The sequence below is a fragment of the Lontra canadensis genome, unplaced genomic scaffold, assembly GCF_010015895.1.
Source record: "Lontra canadensis isolate GAN:19392208 unplaced genomic scaffold, GSC_riverotter_1.0 scaffold48, whole genome shotgun sequence".
NCBI classification, from domain to species: domain Eukaryota; kingdom Metazoa; phylum Chordata; class Mammalia; order Carnivora; family Mustelidae; genus Lontra; species Lontra canadensis.
Genome location: NW_022631042.1, coordinates 5,590,945 through 5,611,185, shown reverse-complemented (window position 1 = coordinate 5,611,185; position 20,241 = coordinate 5,590,945). Strand labels below are relative to the sequence as shown.

The following is a 20,241-nucleotide window of genomic DNA, read 5'->3' as shown; positions in this document are numbered from 1 at the left end:
TTTATTCCTGCCTATAGAGAATCCTAATCTAAGAGATTTAATGATTATAGGAAATACAAATTTTATTAGAAATTTGGCGGCATCGGGGCGCCTGGGTGGCTCAGTGGGTTAAAGCCTCTGCCTTCGGCTCAGGTCATGATCCCGGAGTCCTGAGTTCGAGCCCCACATCGGGCTCACTGCTCAGCAGGGAGTCTGCTTCCTCCTGTCTCTCTCTGCCTACTTGTAATCTCTGTCAAATAAATAAATAAAATCTTTAAAAAAAAATTTGGCGGCATCAAATAACTGCCTTACTTTTAAGAAGTTACAGGCGTTTCACACTTGTGACACATCCTCTTGGCAACTCTGAAATATGCATGCTTAATAGCAAAAAATCTATGAGAATTCTTAAAACCAGAGTATTTTAAAATCCGAAAATTGACTGTATACATTATACCAGTGGTTCTCGAAGTGTGTTTCGCACCCTGGCGGCATCAGTCTCCCCTGGGAACTTGCTAGAAATGCAAACTCTCAGATCGCACCCCTGGTCAAATGAGGCAGACTCTTGGGTTGGAGCCCAGGAGTGAGTTTTGCAGATTCTCCGGGTGATTTCAGTTCCACTTTTTGCAAATCACAGCATTAAACTGATTTTATGTAACTGCAGGATCTGCTAAGGATTTCTATCGAAACTAATTTCCAAGTCAGACAGGTGTTTGTTTTGATTCAGTGGTTTCATCCTTCTGTTTTCTCCAGGACTGAGACTGAAGATGCTACGCCTATATCTTATATTCCCTAAGAGTTTAACACACTTTTGAATAGAATATTCAGGTATTGGTACTAGAGGGGAATGATTAGCCAGAAGTTTTCATTTTGTAAACTAAAAAAAAACTGACACCAGAGGAAGTGAAGTGATGTGTCCGTGTTCTCACAGACCTAGGAACTGGTGACTCCTAGATTTTTGTATTTTTTTTTTCTTATTGAAATTACAGACTATGTAGTTTTTCCAACTATAAGGAAGGAAAGGGGTGGGAGGACTGAGGTGCTAAAGGCACTAACCATCACCAAGGATAGGGAATACATTTATGATATCCATGTGGGAAGTTAGGTAAGTCCTACTGTATTATTCGTTATACCAATGTGTGATTTTTTTTTCCCCTCAAAGATAATTATAACTTGTTATATAGCACGATCCATTATTATTACAAAATTTCATATTTACAATGATTTCTTATAATTGATAGTTTTAATATGTTTTAGATAGTCTATAATTACATAATTTATTTCTTTATACATTTATATGTTTTTAGATTGACAACTTCCACTCAAAATGTAATATAACAGCCATTTTGAAGGTAGTGCCTGTTGCCCTAGTGTATGATACATACGCTGTTGAGGCCTTGGTGACCCTTCTGTCCTAGCGATTGTCCCCAAGCCTCTTGTTTCTGTGCACACCTCTGTGACTATTCACAGTGCTCTTGAAGAACACTTGGTTTTCATTGTTGCAAAAAAAAAATCCCTTGCAAAATGTTTTCATTTTTTTCATGGTCTTAGAGTTCTCATGTCATTATCAAAAGCCTAATATGAGTATTTTGTCCCCCCCCCAAAAAAAATGTTTAGCAATGATGTATACCTATGAAAATCTAGAATTCAATGTGAACTAATGAGAATCTAAGAAAAATTATTAAGAAAATTACAACCCGAGTGAACTGAATACATGTGAGGAAAGCAGATAGTTGTTAGAATTTGAGAACTCCTTTTCTGTTTTATTTTTGTTTTGGGGAGGGTCACGTTTCCTATTTTTAAGGATATTGCTTGAGATATGGAGAAATATAAACATAATACAGAATCCAGCCCAAGTCATGCTCTGATATTTCCTTTTTAGAGACTTTAGCCTACCTCTCCAAGGAACAGAAGGGTTAGATACACTTGATTTACTTGGAGAGGCAGTGAGGGGAAGGTTGAATTAGAGAAGTTGGGTGCAGCTAAAGTTTATAAACAATAAATTCCCATTTGTATAACAACGTTAAAGGGATTTCTAATTAACTAGGGATCATCCTGTCTTATGATGTCACCAAAATGAAGCCATTAGTGTCTGTTTAGATGCCTTAATAATAGGAAAACAGTTACCTTTCAGAAAAAGTTAATAATTTCAGAGTCTTCCTAATAGCTAATAGGTTGAAGTGAACTTGCCTCCACATAAATTATACACTGAATGCAGTTGAAACTGGCAGAGAAGTAGGATTTCCCTCCCTCAGAACCACAGGCTCATTTGACTCATGTCTGCTAAAGTGAGTTCAGTGAAACTTTGATTGACATGGGTCAAAGCAGAATTGCCTGGATTGAGATCTTTATTATGTATACTGCAATTCCATCGTCTCTGAAGATTCAGTAATTCCTTGAGAATCTCTGATCCAACATTACTGCTTTTTTTGTTGTTTTTAAGTTACTTTGCTCTGGCAGGAGTACAAGGAAAGCAATATGCAGCAAAATCTAAGGCACATTTCTCCCTTTGACCTTACTAACTAACACTTTGCAAAACCTATGTATGTTCTATTTTTTAAACAAAGGAAGTGAGCAGTTATGTTCTTTCTAAATGTACATTCTAAACACAGGCATCAGTGTAAAGGCTTTTTCTCTTAGTGCCATCTACTGGTGTAATATTGTTAGTACAACTTAAGTAAGCTAGAATCTGGGTCACATAATGTTGCTATTGTTTCAGTTATTACACATACATAAGTCTTCCTGAAAATTAAAGTGCTTCAGTTTTGAATGTTAATAGCAGGTTGTCTAATTTTAAGATAGTAGTTGACTAGTAATAGACTGTCCAGTTTGCCATTTCAGATTTGTATATTCCTGGTATGTCTACAGTACTCCAAGAAGAATAATTAATAGAACTTTGACAAAATTATGTTAAAAATAAATTATCTCTCCATCTCACTGTGAACTCTTTTGAAGAAATGTGATCCCTTAATGTATTCATCCAAAAATTATTTATCCATAACTCACTAGGTGCCAGTCACTGTGCTTGGGGATATAAAACACTCCTAATTTCTACCCTACAGAAATTTACTTTTTTTTTTTTTTTTTTAAAGATTCTATTTATTTATTTATTTAGAGAGTTAAGAGAGTGCACATGCATGTGCATGAGCAAGGACAGGGAGAGGGTGAGAGGAAGAGAAAGAATCTTGAGGGGACTCTGTGCTGAGCATGGAGCCCAACCTGGGACTAGATCACACTACCCTGAGACCATGACCCCAGCCAAAATCAAGAGTCCAGTGCCCAACTTACTGAGCCACCCAAGTACCACCCAGCAATTTACATTTTTATTATACTTGAGTGAAATGTTGTGGCTTTTAGTTTTACATGTTTTTAGTCCCATGTGTTTTCAGTCTTTACCTCAGCTATCTATTCATCTCCTTTATAGACATTCACATATATGGTAATGCAGTGAATGATGTGTAACTTATTTTGTCTCAGTAAATATCCTGTAGTTGCAAAAGGTTTTTTTTTTTTTTTTTCTCATAATAATCAGCCTTCCCCATGTTCCTAAAAAGTGGTTGGTACTCTTTACAGCCAGGAACTTAGAACTAAAGAGTATTTAATATATGGCAGGAGTGGGGAGGGGAACTGGCCTGCAAAATGGAAATTTATTTCATTAGTTATCTTTCATTCTTATTAAAGTACTGGAAAATATAGAGATACCAGTGCTGGACAGGCTATATACATTGAGCATTCTTTCTAATGTAAGAAAAGGGACTTACTATTCCCCTAAGGGAACCTTTCTGTGGTCTCCTACATACCCTCAGGATAAAGGCTGAATAATAGAGGATAGGATGCAACCCTTTTATGCTTGAGATCTTACTTACTTTGATGGCTTTATTTCCCACCATTCTTACTCACTCTGCAATCCAACCAAATTCAACAATTTGCATCTCTAACAATACACGACGTGGCTTTTACCCTGTTCTTCCTCATTTAACTTCTGTTTGTCAGTCAGACCACTTACATGGAATTGCTACCAAATCGTGTCTTAACCCTTACTCCCACCATAACCATCATAAACCTGGATTTGTATCTGTTTCCCATGGATTCTGTGAAAACCCTTATAAAACACCTATTACCTTTCCCATGTATCAGCATTAGCTTATTTATCATTTTAAACAAATTGGTTAGCATAATTTTTGACATATTCTATATACTCAAAAATTATTTGTTACCTGAATGGATGGCAGTGGAGACCTGTTCACTTGAGACATTTATTCTGAATTTTGTTGATGTGTTTTTCAGAGTCCGTTATCTAGCCAAAGAAAATATAACCCACGACTCCGAGAGCCACACAGTCTCTTTTGTCCAGCCCAATGGTGCCATCTTCGAACCTTCGCTTTCCGTTGGAACAGAGAATGACACTTTCACCGTTCTCAATCTGGCTGTAGCTGTGAGTAGACTAGACAAATAACCAAATTGTTTGTTTTGAAATACTCTAGAACCAACTATCATTAGCCTCATGACTAGAACTATTAGCCTCATGATTAGAACTATCATCAGATAATATTCTTGTCATTTTTATAAAAATATATTCCTATGTCATTATTTTGAATGGAGTGTAGGTCATTTGGAAAGAAGACAAAATCAGAACAACTGAATTAGAAGACCACTTAAAGTAGTATATCATTAAAAAAAATAAAATAGGGTCTAACTTTAAATGTCTCCTTGTGACTGGCACCGAAGCAGAGAAATGTGATTATCTAGGGATTAGACAAATTACATTTTTTTGTCCTGGCAAGATTGGGTAATAATTTTAAAGATACAGTCAGATTTTTTTTCCCCATTGAACTTAACTGTAGTATTGGATCCATCTATTTGTTAGGTATTAAATAGGTACTAAAATTGATGTCTTAAGCAGTGATTTTTTTTTTTTTTGTAGGCTGCACCCCATCTCTATCCAAATGCATTTGTTCAAGTGGTACTCAATTCACTTATCAAAAAGTCAAAATCTTCTATGTTTCAAAGAAGAACTGTGAAAGAGTTCTTGTGGGGCTATACGGATCCGTTCTTGAGTTTGGTTCCATATCCTATTTCTACGACAGTTGGTGTGTTTTATCCCGTGAGTGCTCAAATATGAATGTTGATGTTTTTGTACATTAATTGGATAAATATGATGGCATTGGTAATTTATAATTTTATAATTTAGTGTGTTTACATGATTTCTGATCTGGGAATAAATATCCTAATTTTTTAACATCTCTGTCTCAGATGGCTTCAGCTTTCCTGGTTGGAAAACTTAATTCATCTAAATTTAACAATTAAATTTAAAATGAAGAAGCTGAGATTTAATTAGGTTTCCACTCTTGGAGAAATACGCAATTTGTCTAAAGTAGGTCGTAAAATCCACAATAAGGCTTTGAATTCTATTTTCGGTTTTGATTTCCCTTCTCAAAAAATCAAGTTTAATAATCATATTTTTATTTGTGTTAAATGGATTCATCTTATCATTCCTCCTCCTTCAGACCTCTTACAGATTTGTGTTAATATAAATTTAAGTTTGCACGCAATGAGATGGATGAATCAGCAATGTCCTATTTTAATGTGTTTGTCATGAAATAACAGCAGATTACAGAAAGAGCGAACCCGGCAATGCACTTACTTATAGCTTAAGGTTTTAAATTATAAACAGGACAAGCTAACTATCAAATTGGAATTTTGACTGTAGCTTATTTGGCACTATATGTAGTATTAGTTATATTCTCCAATTTGTTGTTATTTAGTTTTAGTGTTCAGGATTGCAAGGCTATAGGTCAATAAATATGAATGTAGAAAGCCTTAAAAGGATCAGAAATTCAGCTAGTATCTTTTTTTTTTTTTAAACTCAAAAACTCATAACTCTTTCCTTGGCTAATTCTGTTTTTAATTTTGTAGGCCTAATTTTTAGTATCCGCTTATTAAAGATCATAGCACTTAGAAAGAAAGAAAAGACCATGATATTTGGAATACCTCTAGAAGTCTGTCCTTGTTCTCATAGGTATTTTTTAATATCCCCTCACCTCAGTATAATAGTAGTGGTAAAATTACTTTACCGGCTTAGCTAGGACAAAGAGCACTACAGTTTGGATCATGTCAGCTTCTGCTACAGGTTTTCCTTCCTTTGTCTCAACCTCGAGCACTTATTTCTAGGTGCCTTTTATATGCTATCTTTTTTAAATGTTCGAGACCAATAATGTTAAACCTTCATTGCATATGTATTTCCAGCCATGTAATCACAAACCACCAGAATCTGGAAAAACACAAAAGCGAGTTACATATTTTATAACTTGGAAAATATGGCTTGTCCTAGAAGTGATTTCTTCTTGCCTATCTTTTCAGTACAACAACACTGCAGATGGCGTGTATACGGTTTTCACTGGGAAAGACCACATAAGCCAAGTTGCCATAATTGACACTTACAAAGGTAAAAGGTAAGTAAGTATCCAGGTAAAGTGTGTGTACTGGGAGGCAGGTGTGGTACTCGTTCAACAAGGCACAGGCATAAACTGTGGTCCAGACCTGCCTGTATCTCAGCCCTGGAAAGTTTGTTCTGCCTGGTATTAAACCTTTAGTTATGATAGCTGGTCACACCCACGTGTAGCTGCTGAAAATCAGCCCCAGTTGAGAATTTGGTTTACCTTCATGCACAGGTTCTCTTATGTAAAGAAATCCAAAGGGACTATTTCCATCTTTGCCGCAGGATGGGCCTACAGTTATGTGACCGCAACGGAAGGGATGAAAATCAATACATAAGCCAACAACTAGCAGCTAGAAACAGCGTGCCGGGTGTGTTGCACTTTTATGAAGCCTATCAAATAAAAAATGTTCATGTCACGGCATGACTGCATGGGTCTACAAAGATGAAAACTTAATGAATCCATGCAAATGTTTTCATGACTTTTCCCTTCAAAAATTTCTTAAAATAATTTTCTGTATTGGCAAATCAGCATTTTTAAGCCTTTATCAGTGCAAAAATGGAATTAGTATTTCAAATGCAGTTCTAAAATGGGCATATTAAACTTGAAAATAAAGACCGTGCCTCCTTTGAAGGAGTAATAGAATGAGATAAATTCATATAGTCATGATTTGCTTTTTTCCCCCTAGCTCCTGACTATTCATCTGGAGTATACATAATTTATCCTATGTGTAAAAAATAGGAAGATTCTCAGTAAGTGTCAGGGAAGAGAGTCCTTTTCTAATCAAGGTTAATAAATGTGCTTTAGCTTAGTTATTTCCTGGTAAAGAATACAGTAGTCAGAATTGAAAGAGATGAAATGTTTTTATTAATATAAGTAACCACTGCCTCACACTGAGTGCCTATCTAAAAATTGCATCCAGCCATTAAATATTCACTAAGGTAGTATATCTTTCTCTAGAAAAGTCTAGTGGAAGAAAAACACTTCTAAATGCTTATTTTGGGGGAAATAGCATCACTGTATATTGGGGAATGAGCATTTCTGCCATTTCAATATTACAGAGACATTTTGAGGAGAGTTGCTAAGTGCTTCTAATTGGAGTGAGAATTCCACAACATTTTGAGATTATGACAAGATCAATTTTACTGATCCTGAAAAGACTGAGCATGATTGTCCACTTATTCTGTTTTTAAAAAAAAAAAGCAACAGCTTGCCTTGACATGTCACTGGATGATACGTTAACAGTGGGAAAAAGGTTTTCCATCACCAAAAAGTGGCTGAAGATACAGAGAAACTATTACTACTGTTGTTTGTATTGCTTCCAAAAATATATATATATTTATATATATATATATAATATATATATATATGGCGCATATATATATATATATATATATATATATATATATATATCTTGCATAGACACCAGGGTAGGAATTAGCTCCGTCCTACTTGAATGCCAGCTTCTGTAAGCATTAAAAGGGAGAAAAGTATAAATCGATGATCTGCAGGTTTCCAGTCTCTTCTCTTTCTTCAACATCTGCTTTTCTTTCCTTCTCCCCACACCCCTCTTCTCCCTCAGACTGAGCTTACATCAGTTAACCACTTATTATTTTTCTCCTATTTATTTTGAACACTTAAAATACTACCAATTCGTCCATTTCTCCCAATTGGGAAAAAAAAAAAAAATTCTCCCCTAGGTAGAGGTCTAAATTTCAGATGTGTTTCTCCATTTTCTTTCTTCAGAAATGTTCTCTAAGTTTTTTTGAATGAACGTTTTAATTTATAATCTGGCCACTTAATGGATCCTTCAGACAAAACATGGGCTCAGTGATTTAGAACAATTCTTCAACTTGGCTTTTGTCACAGATCTTTATTTTAGCAGAAGTACCGAATCATAATAGATAAAGTAATGTGAGAAAGGAGCTCTAAAGAGAGAATGTTTGTTGATTTCCTTTCTTTTTATTCCTCAGGAATCTCTCCTATTGGCCAAGTTATTGTGACATGATTAATGGTACAGGTAAGGGCATTTGTTTCGTGGTAATACTCACAATGAACCTGCCTCCCTCTATCGCACAAATTCCACCCCTGTACCTACAGTGTTCTGAAAGTTAAGGATATGCATTTACCTATCTTTAGAGCCATGCAACAACATTCAGTCTCTATTGTTACATAGGCTTAGTAAATGTCTGTCTAATGTGATGGGATTTTGGAGGATTATCTCTGAGGACTAGCCTTTCCTGCATGACTAGGGAAACATTTGTTATATAAAAGCTCAATTTCATGAACCACCTTCCTGGCAAAGAAGTAAAGGGTTAAAAAAAAAAAAACCACAAAACTTAGAGAAGAGTTACTATTCACATATTTTATAAGTAGTGTACAGATAATTTAAAATTGACAGAATTTTTAAAATAAAGATAATTACAAAAGGTAAAACATATTTCAAAATGGGATTTCAAGCTGAGGTAGAATCCGTGAAGTCTCAAGACAGCCATCTCTTTTGAATAAAGTGGTCAGAGTGGGGGCGGGGGGAGAACAAAAACTTAAGGTTAGAGGTCTACTCTCCATGAAAAACATGTGCAAAATGAACATTCTAAATTAGAAGTGGGGAAAAGTAGTATGAACTTAGATTTTATAGCAGGGTTAGATCTGGCTGCTTACTCTCCGTGAAGAAAAGCAAAGGCAAAGTGCAGATAGACCTATTAGTTAAAGAATTAAGGTTTTAAAAAGCAAATGGGAATCGAATACCATGAGGTAATTAAAACCTGAGATGAGGAGAGCTCTCAGCAATGCAGATGCCAAGACAGAAGCATGAGGTTTTCCAAAGTTGGTGAGGCCGTACCCTGTAGAAAAAAATATAATAAAGATGAAGATAGTTAAATACAAAGTTACGTAAAGGGTACAGAATAAAAAGGAAACACAGGGAATATTTACTTTTCCAAATGTACTGATGGGTTTCGCACATCTGTTTAATTTTGTTGCCACTGTCTTATAGAAAAAGAACAGCAAAAACCTAGTTGAGTTTGCTTTGTACCAAATTTCAAGAAAGCCCTAAGTAAAGCATTTCTGCAAATAAATTGTCAAGCGTTCTAATGCTACTCACTTCCGTAATTACAGAAGCATAATACTTCAGACCTTAGATACAGAGAAATACATTGTACTGCTCCTAAATACTAAAGGATTCTTTATGGGCTTAAGGGGGAAAAAAAAAAAAAAACACTATTAAATTCTGTCCAATGGTAAGTTTTAATGGGAGAGGTGAAGGATCCATTAATCACAAAAAAAAAAATATATGAGCATCAAGCATAAAGTTAAAGGTATCTAAGAAGAAAATAGAAGGAAAACAAACTAGGATCAGAGGTAGATTGGACAGGGCAGGGAACTCTGATGTGATCTCTGTGAGAGATTCTTGGTTTATAGCACTGGGGAAAAGAAACTGACAAAACAGAAAAGGTTATGATTTAAAAGTGCCTCCTCTATCTTCTCCAGTAAGAAGAGACATAAAATGAAAATATTGATATACATCTGAACTTTAAAAAAAAGTCAGCAATCTTGTAAGTTATTTCCCTGGTAATTGAGAATAATTGTGGCATAATCTCCAATGATATTTCAGATGATGAGTCTTGGAGCTTTTTAAATTATTTTTTGTTGTTAGTCACCATACAGTACATCATTAGTTTTTGATATAGTGTTCCATGATTCATTGTTTGCATATAATACCCAGTGCTCCTTGCTATACGTGCCCTCCTTAATATCCATCACCAGGATAACCCATCCGTCCACCCCCAATCTGAAACCCTCTGTTTCCTGGAGCTTTTTCCTTTTCCTTTAATGGTCACAGTGTTGAGAAGGCAGTTGTAGACAATGTCTGTTGAGTGACCTATCTGGAGAGTTCAAGCCATCCTTGAAGATCCAGTTCTCTCAATGCCAGAATCAAGTTCACTGAGATCTTCTATTATATTTTACTTATTACAAGAGTATAAGTGAAATGTAACAAGATCACAAGACTGAGGCATTTAACCAGAAAAAGAACCCAGAATGCATAATTGAAGGAGGGGTCTTCCTGTTTTCAACAAACACATTCAGTGGTATGGCTCATTTTAGTGAAACTAACTAGAGAAGCAAATGCAGGAGTTATCTAGTTATTTCTTCATATATCATGTGTGTGATAGGTATGTTTTCCAAGCATGTGGAAGAAATTTTGGTTAGTGAATTTTAATAAATGATTTTTAGAAAATATTAATCAGCCATTAGGACTAGTGTATCGCTCCCTAAAGTAAAAACAACATAAATCTAACAGAAGTTCTAAGCGAACTTCAAAGTGATAAAAGTACCACCTACTGATAGGGTGAGGGATTTCAAAAACAAACACAATCACAATTTTAACATGTGATTTTGCCATTATTTTTGTAAACTTTCATTTTTAAGGAGTAGGAAGATTTAACATGAAATTAAATACCAAAGAATATATATAGTATATAGACATATTGAATAGGGTAACTGCTAGGCACATGTTGATATTAAGGAAAGAAATTAAGAAATGGGCTTAATGGAATTATGAATTGAAATGTGCTGTAAATATACATATTGCATTTTGTTAATTTTTGTATCAATTACATGCTGAAATGATGGCATTTGAGATATGCTGGGTTAGATCAAATATACCTGTTTCTTTTTACTTGCTAAAAAAAAATGTGGCTACTGAAGAATTTAAAAATTACATATACAGGTTGCCTTATATTTCTATTGATCATACTGGCATAGAGATCACAGGATTTTTCTAGAATACACGTTACATCTAATCCCTTTTCACTGGCTTAATTTTTAAACAGATGCAGCCTCATTTCCACCTTTTGTTGAGAAGACACGAGTATTGCGTTTCTTTTCCTCTGACATTTGCAGGTAAGACAAAGACAACGATGCAGTTCTGGGAGTCAGAACGTTTTTCCCCAAGTGACAAAACACAGACCTCAAGCTCACACTTAATAATGATATTATCTGAGGGAAAAAAGTACACATAGGGAAATTTTTTCCTGCTTTATTCAGAATAAACAAATATTCATAATATGCTTAATAACTTTTATAAAAATTGACGGTTGCAGATGGACCATATACATTATACGAATTATTTTTTCTCAATGTTTAAGCCCTATTTTTCCTTATTTATCTATTGACTACACTAGACTATATTCAATAACAGTCCCATCTAGAAGGTCATGCCCATCTTTCTAATGATGTCCAGAGAAGGGGATGCCATTAACACAGAATAATGGTCATGTGCTCTGCTACTCCAGCCTCTTAAAATTGGTGGCTCCCAGCAGATATCACCAAAGCACTGGAGTCTAGGCCAGTTGAGTCCTAGCTCTGTTCCTAAAGACTAGATGATGGGCAAACATTTGAAATATCTCAATATTTTTCCTTACCTGTGACACTGAAGAGAGCAGTGTTTCTTTACGTAGGGTTATGTGGGGATTCGAATATGTATTGAGTCCCAGCACATTGCCTTGGTGTTGGTGAGTACTCAGTACCTGAAGCGGTCACTTAGTAAATAATGAGATAATGTATATCAAGAACTCACATGCACACGCCGCAGTGTGTACTTGGTCTTCCTCTCCAGGACTGAGTTGTAAAAGAAAGAAATTTTCATTGTATTTCATTTAACCTGGGCACAAATAAAAGATTTGAGGAAGTCATATGAATATTTAATCTATAGAGGAAATTAACTGTGAGGAAAGTCTTCCATATAAATTCCCATGGTAGGTCACAGCAAAAATTGCTCTTGGAAACTTTTGAGCATAAAGGTAAAAATAGTTCATACTCAGGTAGTATGTCTTGGTATGCCTTGCAGTTTCCCAAGAATTTTTTTCCTGTGAAATAAGTGAGAATTTAAAATTCTGACAAGAGTATCCAATGCAGTTTCTCTAAATTAAAGCAAGAATAGAAATCTAAAAATAAAAGAAAAAAAAATCTCCAGAATGTAGTTCAGTTTCCTCGAATAAAGCTCTTTCTTATCTGTGTTTAGGTCAATCTATGCTGTGTTTGGAGCTGACGTTAATCTGAAAGGAATCCCTGTCTATAGATTTGTTCTTCCATCCATGGCCTTTGCATCTCCGCTTCAAAATCCAGATAACCATTGTTTCTGCACAGAAAAAGTTATCTCAAAAAATTGTACATCATATGGTGTGCTAGACATTGGCAAATGCAAAGAAGGTGAGTAAATGTTCTCAGTAGCACAGTCCATGATACAATTTGCAGTATTCTTTAAAATGCAACCTTTACTCAAGATCCCTTTCCACCAAAAATTTAAAATCAGCGCAAGAAAGCAATAAGGCCAGGAAGTAAGTGTGGTGGTAGAAAAGTGTTGTTTTGATTTTGTTTTTTCAGGTCCCAGTTTTGTTTTTCAGGTCCCACTTTGTTATTATTAGGTGGTATTATTATTTTCTCTGCTGCTTTGGAAAATACCTATTTTGGTCCTTAGCCCATTTTTTAAAATGGGTTACATGGTGTTTTTTTGTGGGTTTTTTTTTTTTTCCGATAAATTCATTGTCTATTTTTGATATTAAGTACTCATTGGATATTGGTTTGTAACCATTCCTGTGTCTTTTCAGATAGGTAATAAGATAAAAATAATTCCTAGACTACTCTGAGCATCCCAACTTATCCATCTTCCATTTTTCTAGCTTTTTCTTCCCCAGAAATTGGTTAATAAAAATATGTTTTCAGTATGTCTTTGAAGCAAGAATCGACTTAAGTGCAATTTGGAGTCTGTCTTATTTAGCTTACCTCCTTCATATTGGGATTAATGAGAATGAAGAAAGAAAACCTCTTAAATTAATTCTCAGTTCACAGATATATCACTGCCTGAAACATGAACATAATGCTTGAAATTTTGTGCTCAGCAGCTAAACTTAACATACTGAAAATTAACCCCTAAGGAAGAACGGTAGACATTAGACATTAACTGCCTAGGATGATGAAGAGATTTGTATTTTGTTTTTGTACAGTAGTGATCAGGTCATATCATTTCCTCCCACCTTTATTCCCCAGTCAGTGTTTAAGCCCAGCTGTGCCTTCTTTTATTTAAAAAGTTTTCTTTTTAAGGAAATATTTTCTGAGTGGTATGTGAAATGAGGGAAATGATTTATCCCCAATTATTTCTTAAAATTTGTTTTCAGGAAAGCCTGTATACATTTCACTTCCTCATTTTCTACATGCGAGTCCTGATATTGGAGAACCTATTGAAGGCTTAAGTCCAAATGAAGATGAACATAGCACATACTTAGATGTTGAACCTGTAAGCAAATATATTATTGATTAAACTGAAAGAAAAAATAAATTCTCTCCTTCTTCTTAATCACATTTATTGAATCACAATCTTGATAAATTACTATTTTCATTTCAGTGAAAATTACATTAATTTCTTTCTATTGTTGCTTATAAAATGTCAAAGTCATTAAACTGTAGTTTTTCAGCATATGGAACTTTATAGGCCTATTCAGTGGTTCATAAGTCAGGAATATCGATGAGAAAGTTTCTAATTAGCTTAAAACAGTAAATATTAGATAAGCATAAGACAGCAGTTTATGGGACACCCCGGTGGCTCAGTCAGTTAAGCCTCTGACTTGTTTTTTTTTTTTTTTTATTTGACAGAGATCACAAGTAGGCAGAGAGAGAAGAAGGAAGCAGGCTCCCTGCCGAGCAGAGAGCCTGATGCAGGGCTCGATCCCAGGACCCTAAGATCATGACTTGAGTTGAAGGCAGAGGCTTTAACCCACTGAGCCACCCAGGCGCCCCCCGACTTGCTTTTGGCTCAGGTTATAATCTCATGGGTCCTGAGATCAAACCTGCCTCCATGCTCAGTGGAGAGTCTGCTTGAAGATTCTCTGCCCCTGTCCCTCTCTACTCATACCCTCTTCTCTCTTTTTCTCTAAAATAAATCTTTAAAAAAATAATTTGTAACTGTAAATATTGCTTGCCTGAGGAAATACTGTGTATTATGAGGAATTAAAAGAGATTTTTATGGATATATGTGAATTGGGGGCAAGATCTATTATAGTTAATGTGAAGAAAAATCAATAAAAAGTTAAATATCAAAATTTTAGTGGTCATGTGTCAGTTTAAATAATGAGAAAGGTAGTGTTAAAATTAAACTGATGATACATTGATTCTGAGTAAATATACATTTGATGATGCAGAGTTCAGGAATCTATATGATCAGCTCAGCACTGCAGTATTTTGTTAATTACCCAAAACCATTTTTGGTAGATACCACACATCTAACTAAAACCTTGACAACTGTTTGGGCGAGGAAATTGTGTGTGCTTGCACAGGCATACCCATGCTTACCTGCATGTACACCTGTGATTCTCATAATATGCAATGTAATATGTAATATACTTAATATGTCAAAATTAATTTCACAAGTTTCAAGTAGTAGAATTTCATCTTAATTTCCATATAACAATAAAAATTTGGGATTTTTTAAGTTAATAACTAGTTTGTTCTCTTTTTAGATAACTGGATTCACTTTACGATTTGCAAAACGGCTGCAAGTCAACATATTGGTCAAGCCAGCAAGAAAAATTGAGTGAGTCTCTTGAACAAGTTTATGGTTACCTGATTTTTAGTATTTTCTTGTAAGAATGTGAGTTAGTCTATTAAAGTAAGTGGAAAGAATACAAATTTTCAACTTCTCTTTGGCTTAAGGTCATTAAATAATCATTATTAAATGCATATGATGATTTTCATTTGTAATTTAGAATTATATCCAGTGTTTATTGAAATGATAACTATACATATTTTGGAATGTTTTGAGTGTTTGGTGGCATCTCTCATTTTGTGAGCTGTCCAAATATTTCTATGACCAGTTTTTGGAATTCCTATTTCACTTTCCCATTGAGGAAAGGGAAAATCTGTGCTTAGAAAAAGTCAGTCTAATTAGAAATAGATATTAGAAAGTTTTTTAAGAGTGAAAGCTGTCTGAGAAACAGTCACATTAACATTTAAATGATTTATTACAGGGGAAAAAAATCAAGGAACTTAACCAAGTTGCAAAAGCAGCTAATTTCTGAACATATATTTACACTAGTACTTATTGAAATTTCTGTCATATATGTGTTTTCATAATTACTTTTTATATATGTATTACAGAGCATTAAAGAATCTTAAGCAAAACTACATTGTGCCTCTTCTTTGGCTTAATGAGGTTAGTATTTTTTTAATCTGTCATTAAAAGCAGTAAACTTCCATGTATATAAAAAAGTTTTTGGTGTCTCAAAACTGAAAATGTATGTATAGTATTTGAAATTGTGTATGTTTTCTTACCCATATAGATGAGTACATATATTCTACCTGTTTGAGAAAACCCAACCACACAGAAATACCAAGTTTGTGTTAGTTTTCAGTGTTTTTCTTTTAGAAAGTCAAAGCATTTTCTATCATTTTGCTCATTTTCAAAATTTATCTTTTAAGCACTTTTTCTTGTCATAATGCTTGTTTTAGGAGAAGTCATATGTACATGTAACTCCAAACAACTCAAGACTCGGTGAATATTACAGTGTTAATAAAATCAACCAAGCTTGTAAAGACCCGGTTAGAGTAGGTACAGGCCGTCTATCCTATTGCCTGATGAGATATTTGTAGTGTAGTGTAGTGTAAACCATGGAATTAATTAGCCCTAAAATTAGGAAATGCAGAACATAAAACTTGAGACGGATCAGAGCTGTTGACCTTTGCCACTTTATCTGTCAATAGGAAACATCTATTGGAAAATTGTGGAATATGTTAGTAAGGCCATTTTGAAGATCAATGAAGCTTAGTATGTTCAATAGCACTATATAACATATTCAAAGGGAAGGGGATTATATTTCACTCTGTAAGTATTCTACCTTGGTATTTATTGCTGCCCTTGACGTGCAAGGTGAATTCTATTGGCTTGTCTTAAAGATACAGATGACTAACACCTATGCAAGTGTTTGGAGAAAAGAGTAATAAGTAAGTGGAAGGTTTCAAGTATTTTGCTCCTACCTACTGATCTACTCCTATAATGCTAATTATTAATCTGATTACAGACTGGTACCATTGGTGATGAGAAGGCAGAAATGTTCAGAAAACAAGTGACTGGAAAAATAAACCTCCTTGGCCTGGTAGAAATTATCTTACTCAGTGTTGGTATGGTGATGTTTGTTGCTTTTATGATTTCATACTGTGCATGCAGATCAAAGAGAGTAAAATAAGTAAGTATACCAAGAAATTTATATAGTGCTTCAGTAATATTAGTTTTCATATTGTTTTCATTTTACTAAAGAGGAGTTATAAATTAGGCTGCGACCATTTCTAGACTTGTCTAGCCTACTATCATTTTTAATATACCCTCCAAGTTTTGGGATGTCTAAATTAGAACAAAAACGAAGACTGGACAAGTAAATGTGGCCTGTGAATAGCAAGCAGATCACTACATTACATCTTAAGTTCTGGGAGGAATGAAATAAAAGATGAAATTACCGCCTTTGAAAAGTTAGTATGAATATAGCTTTATTCTGACTTTTCATTTCTTGATTCTCACTAAGTATAGAGAAATCAAAAGTAATTAATATATCATTGCCTAGAGAAGGTTATGCAAGGGGAAAGGGGGAAAAAAAACTTCAGCTAGAAATTAGTAAAAGAACTAAAAACTCATTAGAAAACAATAGAGCTAGAAGAAAAATGGGCTGTTAAAAGAACACTGAAGTAAAATGAACAAAACTTGTTAATATAAAAACAAAATTGCTGCGTATAGACATGTTGGTCTAAAATTAGGGTGTATACCCCAAATGTTTACTGTGGAAGCCCCAATGTATGATTAAATTGTATGATTTGACTTTGAATATAACAGTACAAGAGAATATGAAAAAACCGTGTTCAACACAACAAAACTAAATTATTCTGTTCAAAGGAAAAATCTCTTAAATGTGGGCAAGATTTGAGTTTTAGAAAAATTGTAGAAGTAGTTCAGACCTCGGTGTTTTAGGTATTAGTGCCCATGCCCCCTTGTTCATAAACAGGAATGAAAGCCTGATCCTATCTCCCCTAATGGAAGCCTTTAATCATCATGGGTGGCATTGGTATGGTCTCTAAGGGAGAATTTTCCATTTCCCCCAATGTTTCTTCTACTTCCCCAAATGTTTCCACCAGCCTCTCTTCCCAAGCTCTTCAGAACAACAAAATACAACCTCAGTAAAAGCAATATGCTTACTTGGAAAGCCACAACTTCAAATCAGACTGTTGACCCCAATATGTCTTATATAGAAATTCTGGAGTTGCTACCCATAACTCTGGAGCTTTTTACTTGGTACCAAGAATAATATTGGAAAAAATTTCTTGCTAATTCTTGCTAAGCAGTTTTCATGTATTATCACAGTTAATCCCTAATAAAATTTCATGAGTTCCCAATAGTCAGGGACTATTTAGCATTTATTCTATCTTCTGGAGACATTCCAGAACATTATAACAGTGCAGAATTGTTCATTTTTAATATGTGAATCAGTCAAATTGATTGCTAAAAAAAAAAAGTACAGTGGAATTTTCTGTCCAATATTTTTGTGTGAGATTCACAGCCGGTGTCTAGGAAAGCAGCTGAATCTTGTTCTGATCATTTTAGCCGTTATTTATTCACTAGGAAGTAGAATCGATAACTTTGCCTACATACATTCACATTAGAATAGAGGACATATTGCATCACCTTAAGACCTATCATTAACACTGTAAAAAATAAGTTATGATTAGACAAAGATATTCATATGACAATTTATCTAATAAATTACTGCAAAAAACTTGTTCTAGTGGGAAAGCATACTTTTCAAAAGGTGGTAGTTATAATTTGTTTTCTGTATTCTCTAGCACAATTACATGATAAATTTCATCAGTGTTTAAGGAGCCCTGAATGTCAAATTTCTTCAGTCCATACATGCCTAAGTTAAGGTGAATAAGTGAAAGCTTTCAGAGTGTCTTCATCAGCAAGTATGTTAGTTTTGCTTTGACATGATGTTGTTACAAGAAAAAGTTACTGCTTTTTATAAAACTATTTCTTCGTAAGAGAAGAAAAATTTTCTTTGCAGATTACTAGTTCTAGAAAAATCATGGAAGATAGAAATTTCCTTTAATGAGCATCAGTTTTGAATATTATAAAAGTTATGTCTTTGGATAGATTTGTAAACAGTTGAAAAACTAAGATGGACATACAAGAGGGAATAAAGATGGTGGAGTTAACATATGGTTTTACTCAATGGATCACAGATTAAGCCAATAGTTCTTTCAAAAGCAATAGTGTATACACTTCTAAATGAAAGGTGGCCTGAAGGGATGGCAAAAAGTGGTTTAATTAGCTACCACTCTTTATCTGGCTAATTCTTGAGAGTCAGAAAGTAGCCTTCCATGATTGGGAATATGTAGTGCCTTATCCATAATGTCCATCTGAGAACTTTTCTTTGTCATTTGAAAAATTAGGCTAAATAATAGAAAGAATGATATCTTGCATATATGGAACATAAATATTACCTGTTTTATTTTTCCACTGCTTTGAAGAAGTAACATTTCTTCTATTTTTCAGGCAGTATTTTCACCTTTCTGTACCAGCTACGTCAGGACCTTTGTTACTGTTGGCCTACAAAACAAAGACTTAAGATGCTTTATTTTTTCAAAACACACCTTATCCTCTAGTTAAAGAAATGGTGGCATTTTTTTTTCCACTAAGCAGCAGCACATTTCTAAAGGATTTTAATATGTTGGTAAAATCCACTTTGCACACAAAACTGGAACCTTTTAGAATTCATCATGTGCACAATCGAATTGATTTCAGTTTTTATAGACATGGCTCAAGAATGAACCAACTGTTTTTATTTGGTACTGATTCACTAACTGGTTCCCTGGTGGCAAATTCAACACAGTGGACATTCTCAACAAATCTTGGACCCAAACTCCTGTCTTCATTATCAAGGGAAAAACATCAGTGTCCCTGTTCATTTGCAATAGACTGACCCCAGGACTATCAGTACATCACAGTTCGTGAGCACCGACTATTTTGAAAGACATTTAAGAATGGAAAGTAAAGTTATATATTACTCAAGATTCTCTCTCTATGGAATCCTCTGTACAGCAACTGCTGGCATTGTAACCATTCTCTTACTGTATAACAATATGGGCTTATATTTTGACACTGATTATGCAAATGGACATTGTTTTTAGCACATTTTGGCTCTTCATGTTTAAGGACTTTGCCATCTTCCACGCTCTGCAGCTCTTCTGGCAATATGAATATGTGCTCTTTCAACTCAGTTACATACAATTTACGCTTGGCACCTTCAGAATACTGTGCTAGGTGTTAAGAGATGTAAATGGTAATAAAGGAATTACTGTATGGAAGACTACCAAGCATAGAATGTGCATTAACAGTTATTTGTTGTAATAGTTCTTGCTTTCATAGTCACCTCAGAATGGTCTCAACCATTAAAATTCGTTCTTCCTTCCTGTACTTTGCATGGTTCTTCTGTCACAAGACATTTACCCTAGTTTTCTGTAAGAAGTATTCTGTCTGAATCTCCATTTCCTTCTGGCACTATGCTTTCTGAGTTCAACCATGACCATTTTGTCCTAGGCTGTTTTTAAGCCCATATGAGGAAAAGCAAAAGAGATACTTGATTTCATCCTTGACAGCAGTAGGACTTCAATCTAGAGCTTAAGGACTTTTCCTTCCTATTAGGAGACCTACTATTAGGTAAATTTTCTTTCTTTATCAAGGGTTCACTTAATGCAGAGCACTAGTTCTCCTAAAAAGCTTTCACAGGAAGGGAAA

General features: G+C 34.7%; 1 protein-coding gene across 1 annotated transcript in view; it reads left to right on the top strand.

The window, feature by feature from the left end:
* CD36 (CD36 molecule) overlaps nt 1-19,917 on the top strand; it is a 38,324-nt gene extending 18,407 nt beyond the window's left edge. Inside the window, exons 5-15 of the mRNA XM_032873256.1 lie at nt 4,264-4,411; nt 4,901-5,080; nt 6,337-6,428; nt 8,387-8,433; nt 11,246-11,315; nt 12,436-12,623; nt 13,589-13,707; nt 14,927-15,000; nt 15,564-15,618; nt 16,484-16,648; nt 19,000-19,917. Of these exons, the coding sequence (XP_032729147.1) occupies nt 4,264-4,411; nt 4,901-5,080; nt 6,337-6,428; nt 8,387-8,433; nt 11,246-11,315; nt 12,436-12,623; nt 13,589-13,707; nt 14,927-15,000; nt 15,564-15,618; nt 16,484-16,648 (1,138 nt within the window). The 3' untranslated portion in view covers nt 19,000-19,917. The remainder of the gene's footprint in view (nt 1-4,263; nt 4,412-4,900; nt 5,081-6,336; nt 6,429-8,386; nt 8,434-11,245; nt 11,316-12,435; nt 12,624-13,588; nt 13,708-14,926; nt 15,001-15,563; nt 15,619-16,483; nt 16,649-18,999) is intronic.
* Nucleotides 19,918-20,241: the final 324 nt, after the last annotated feature.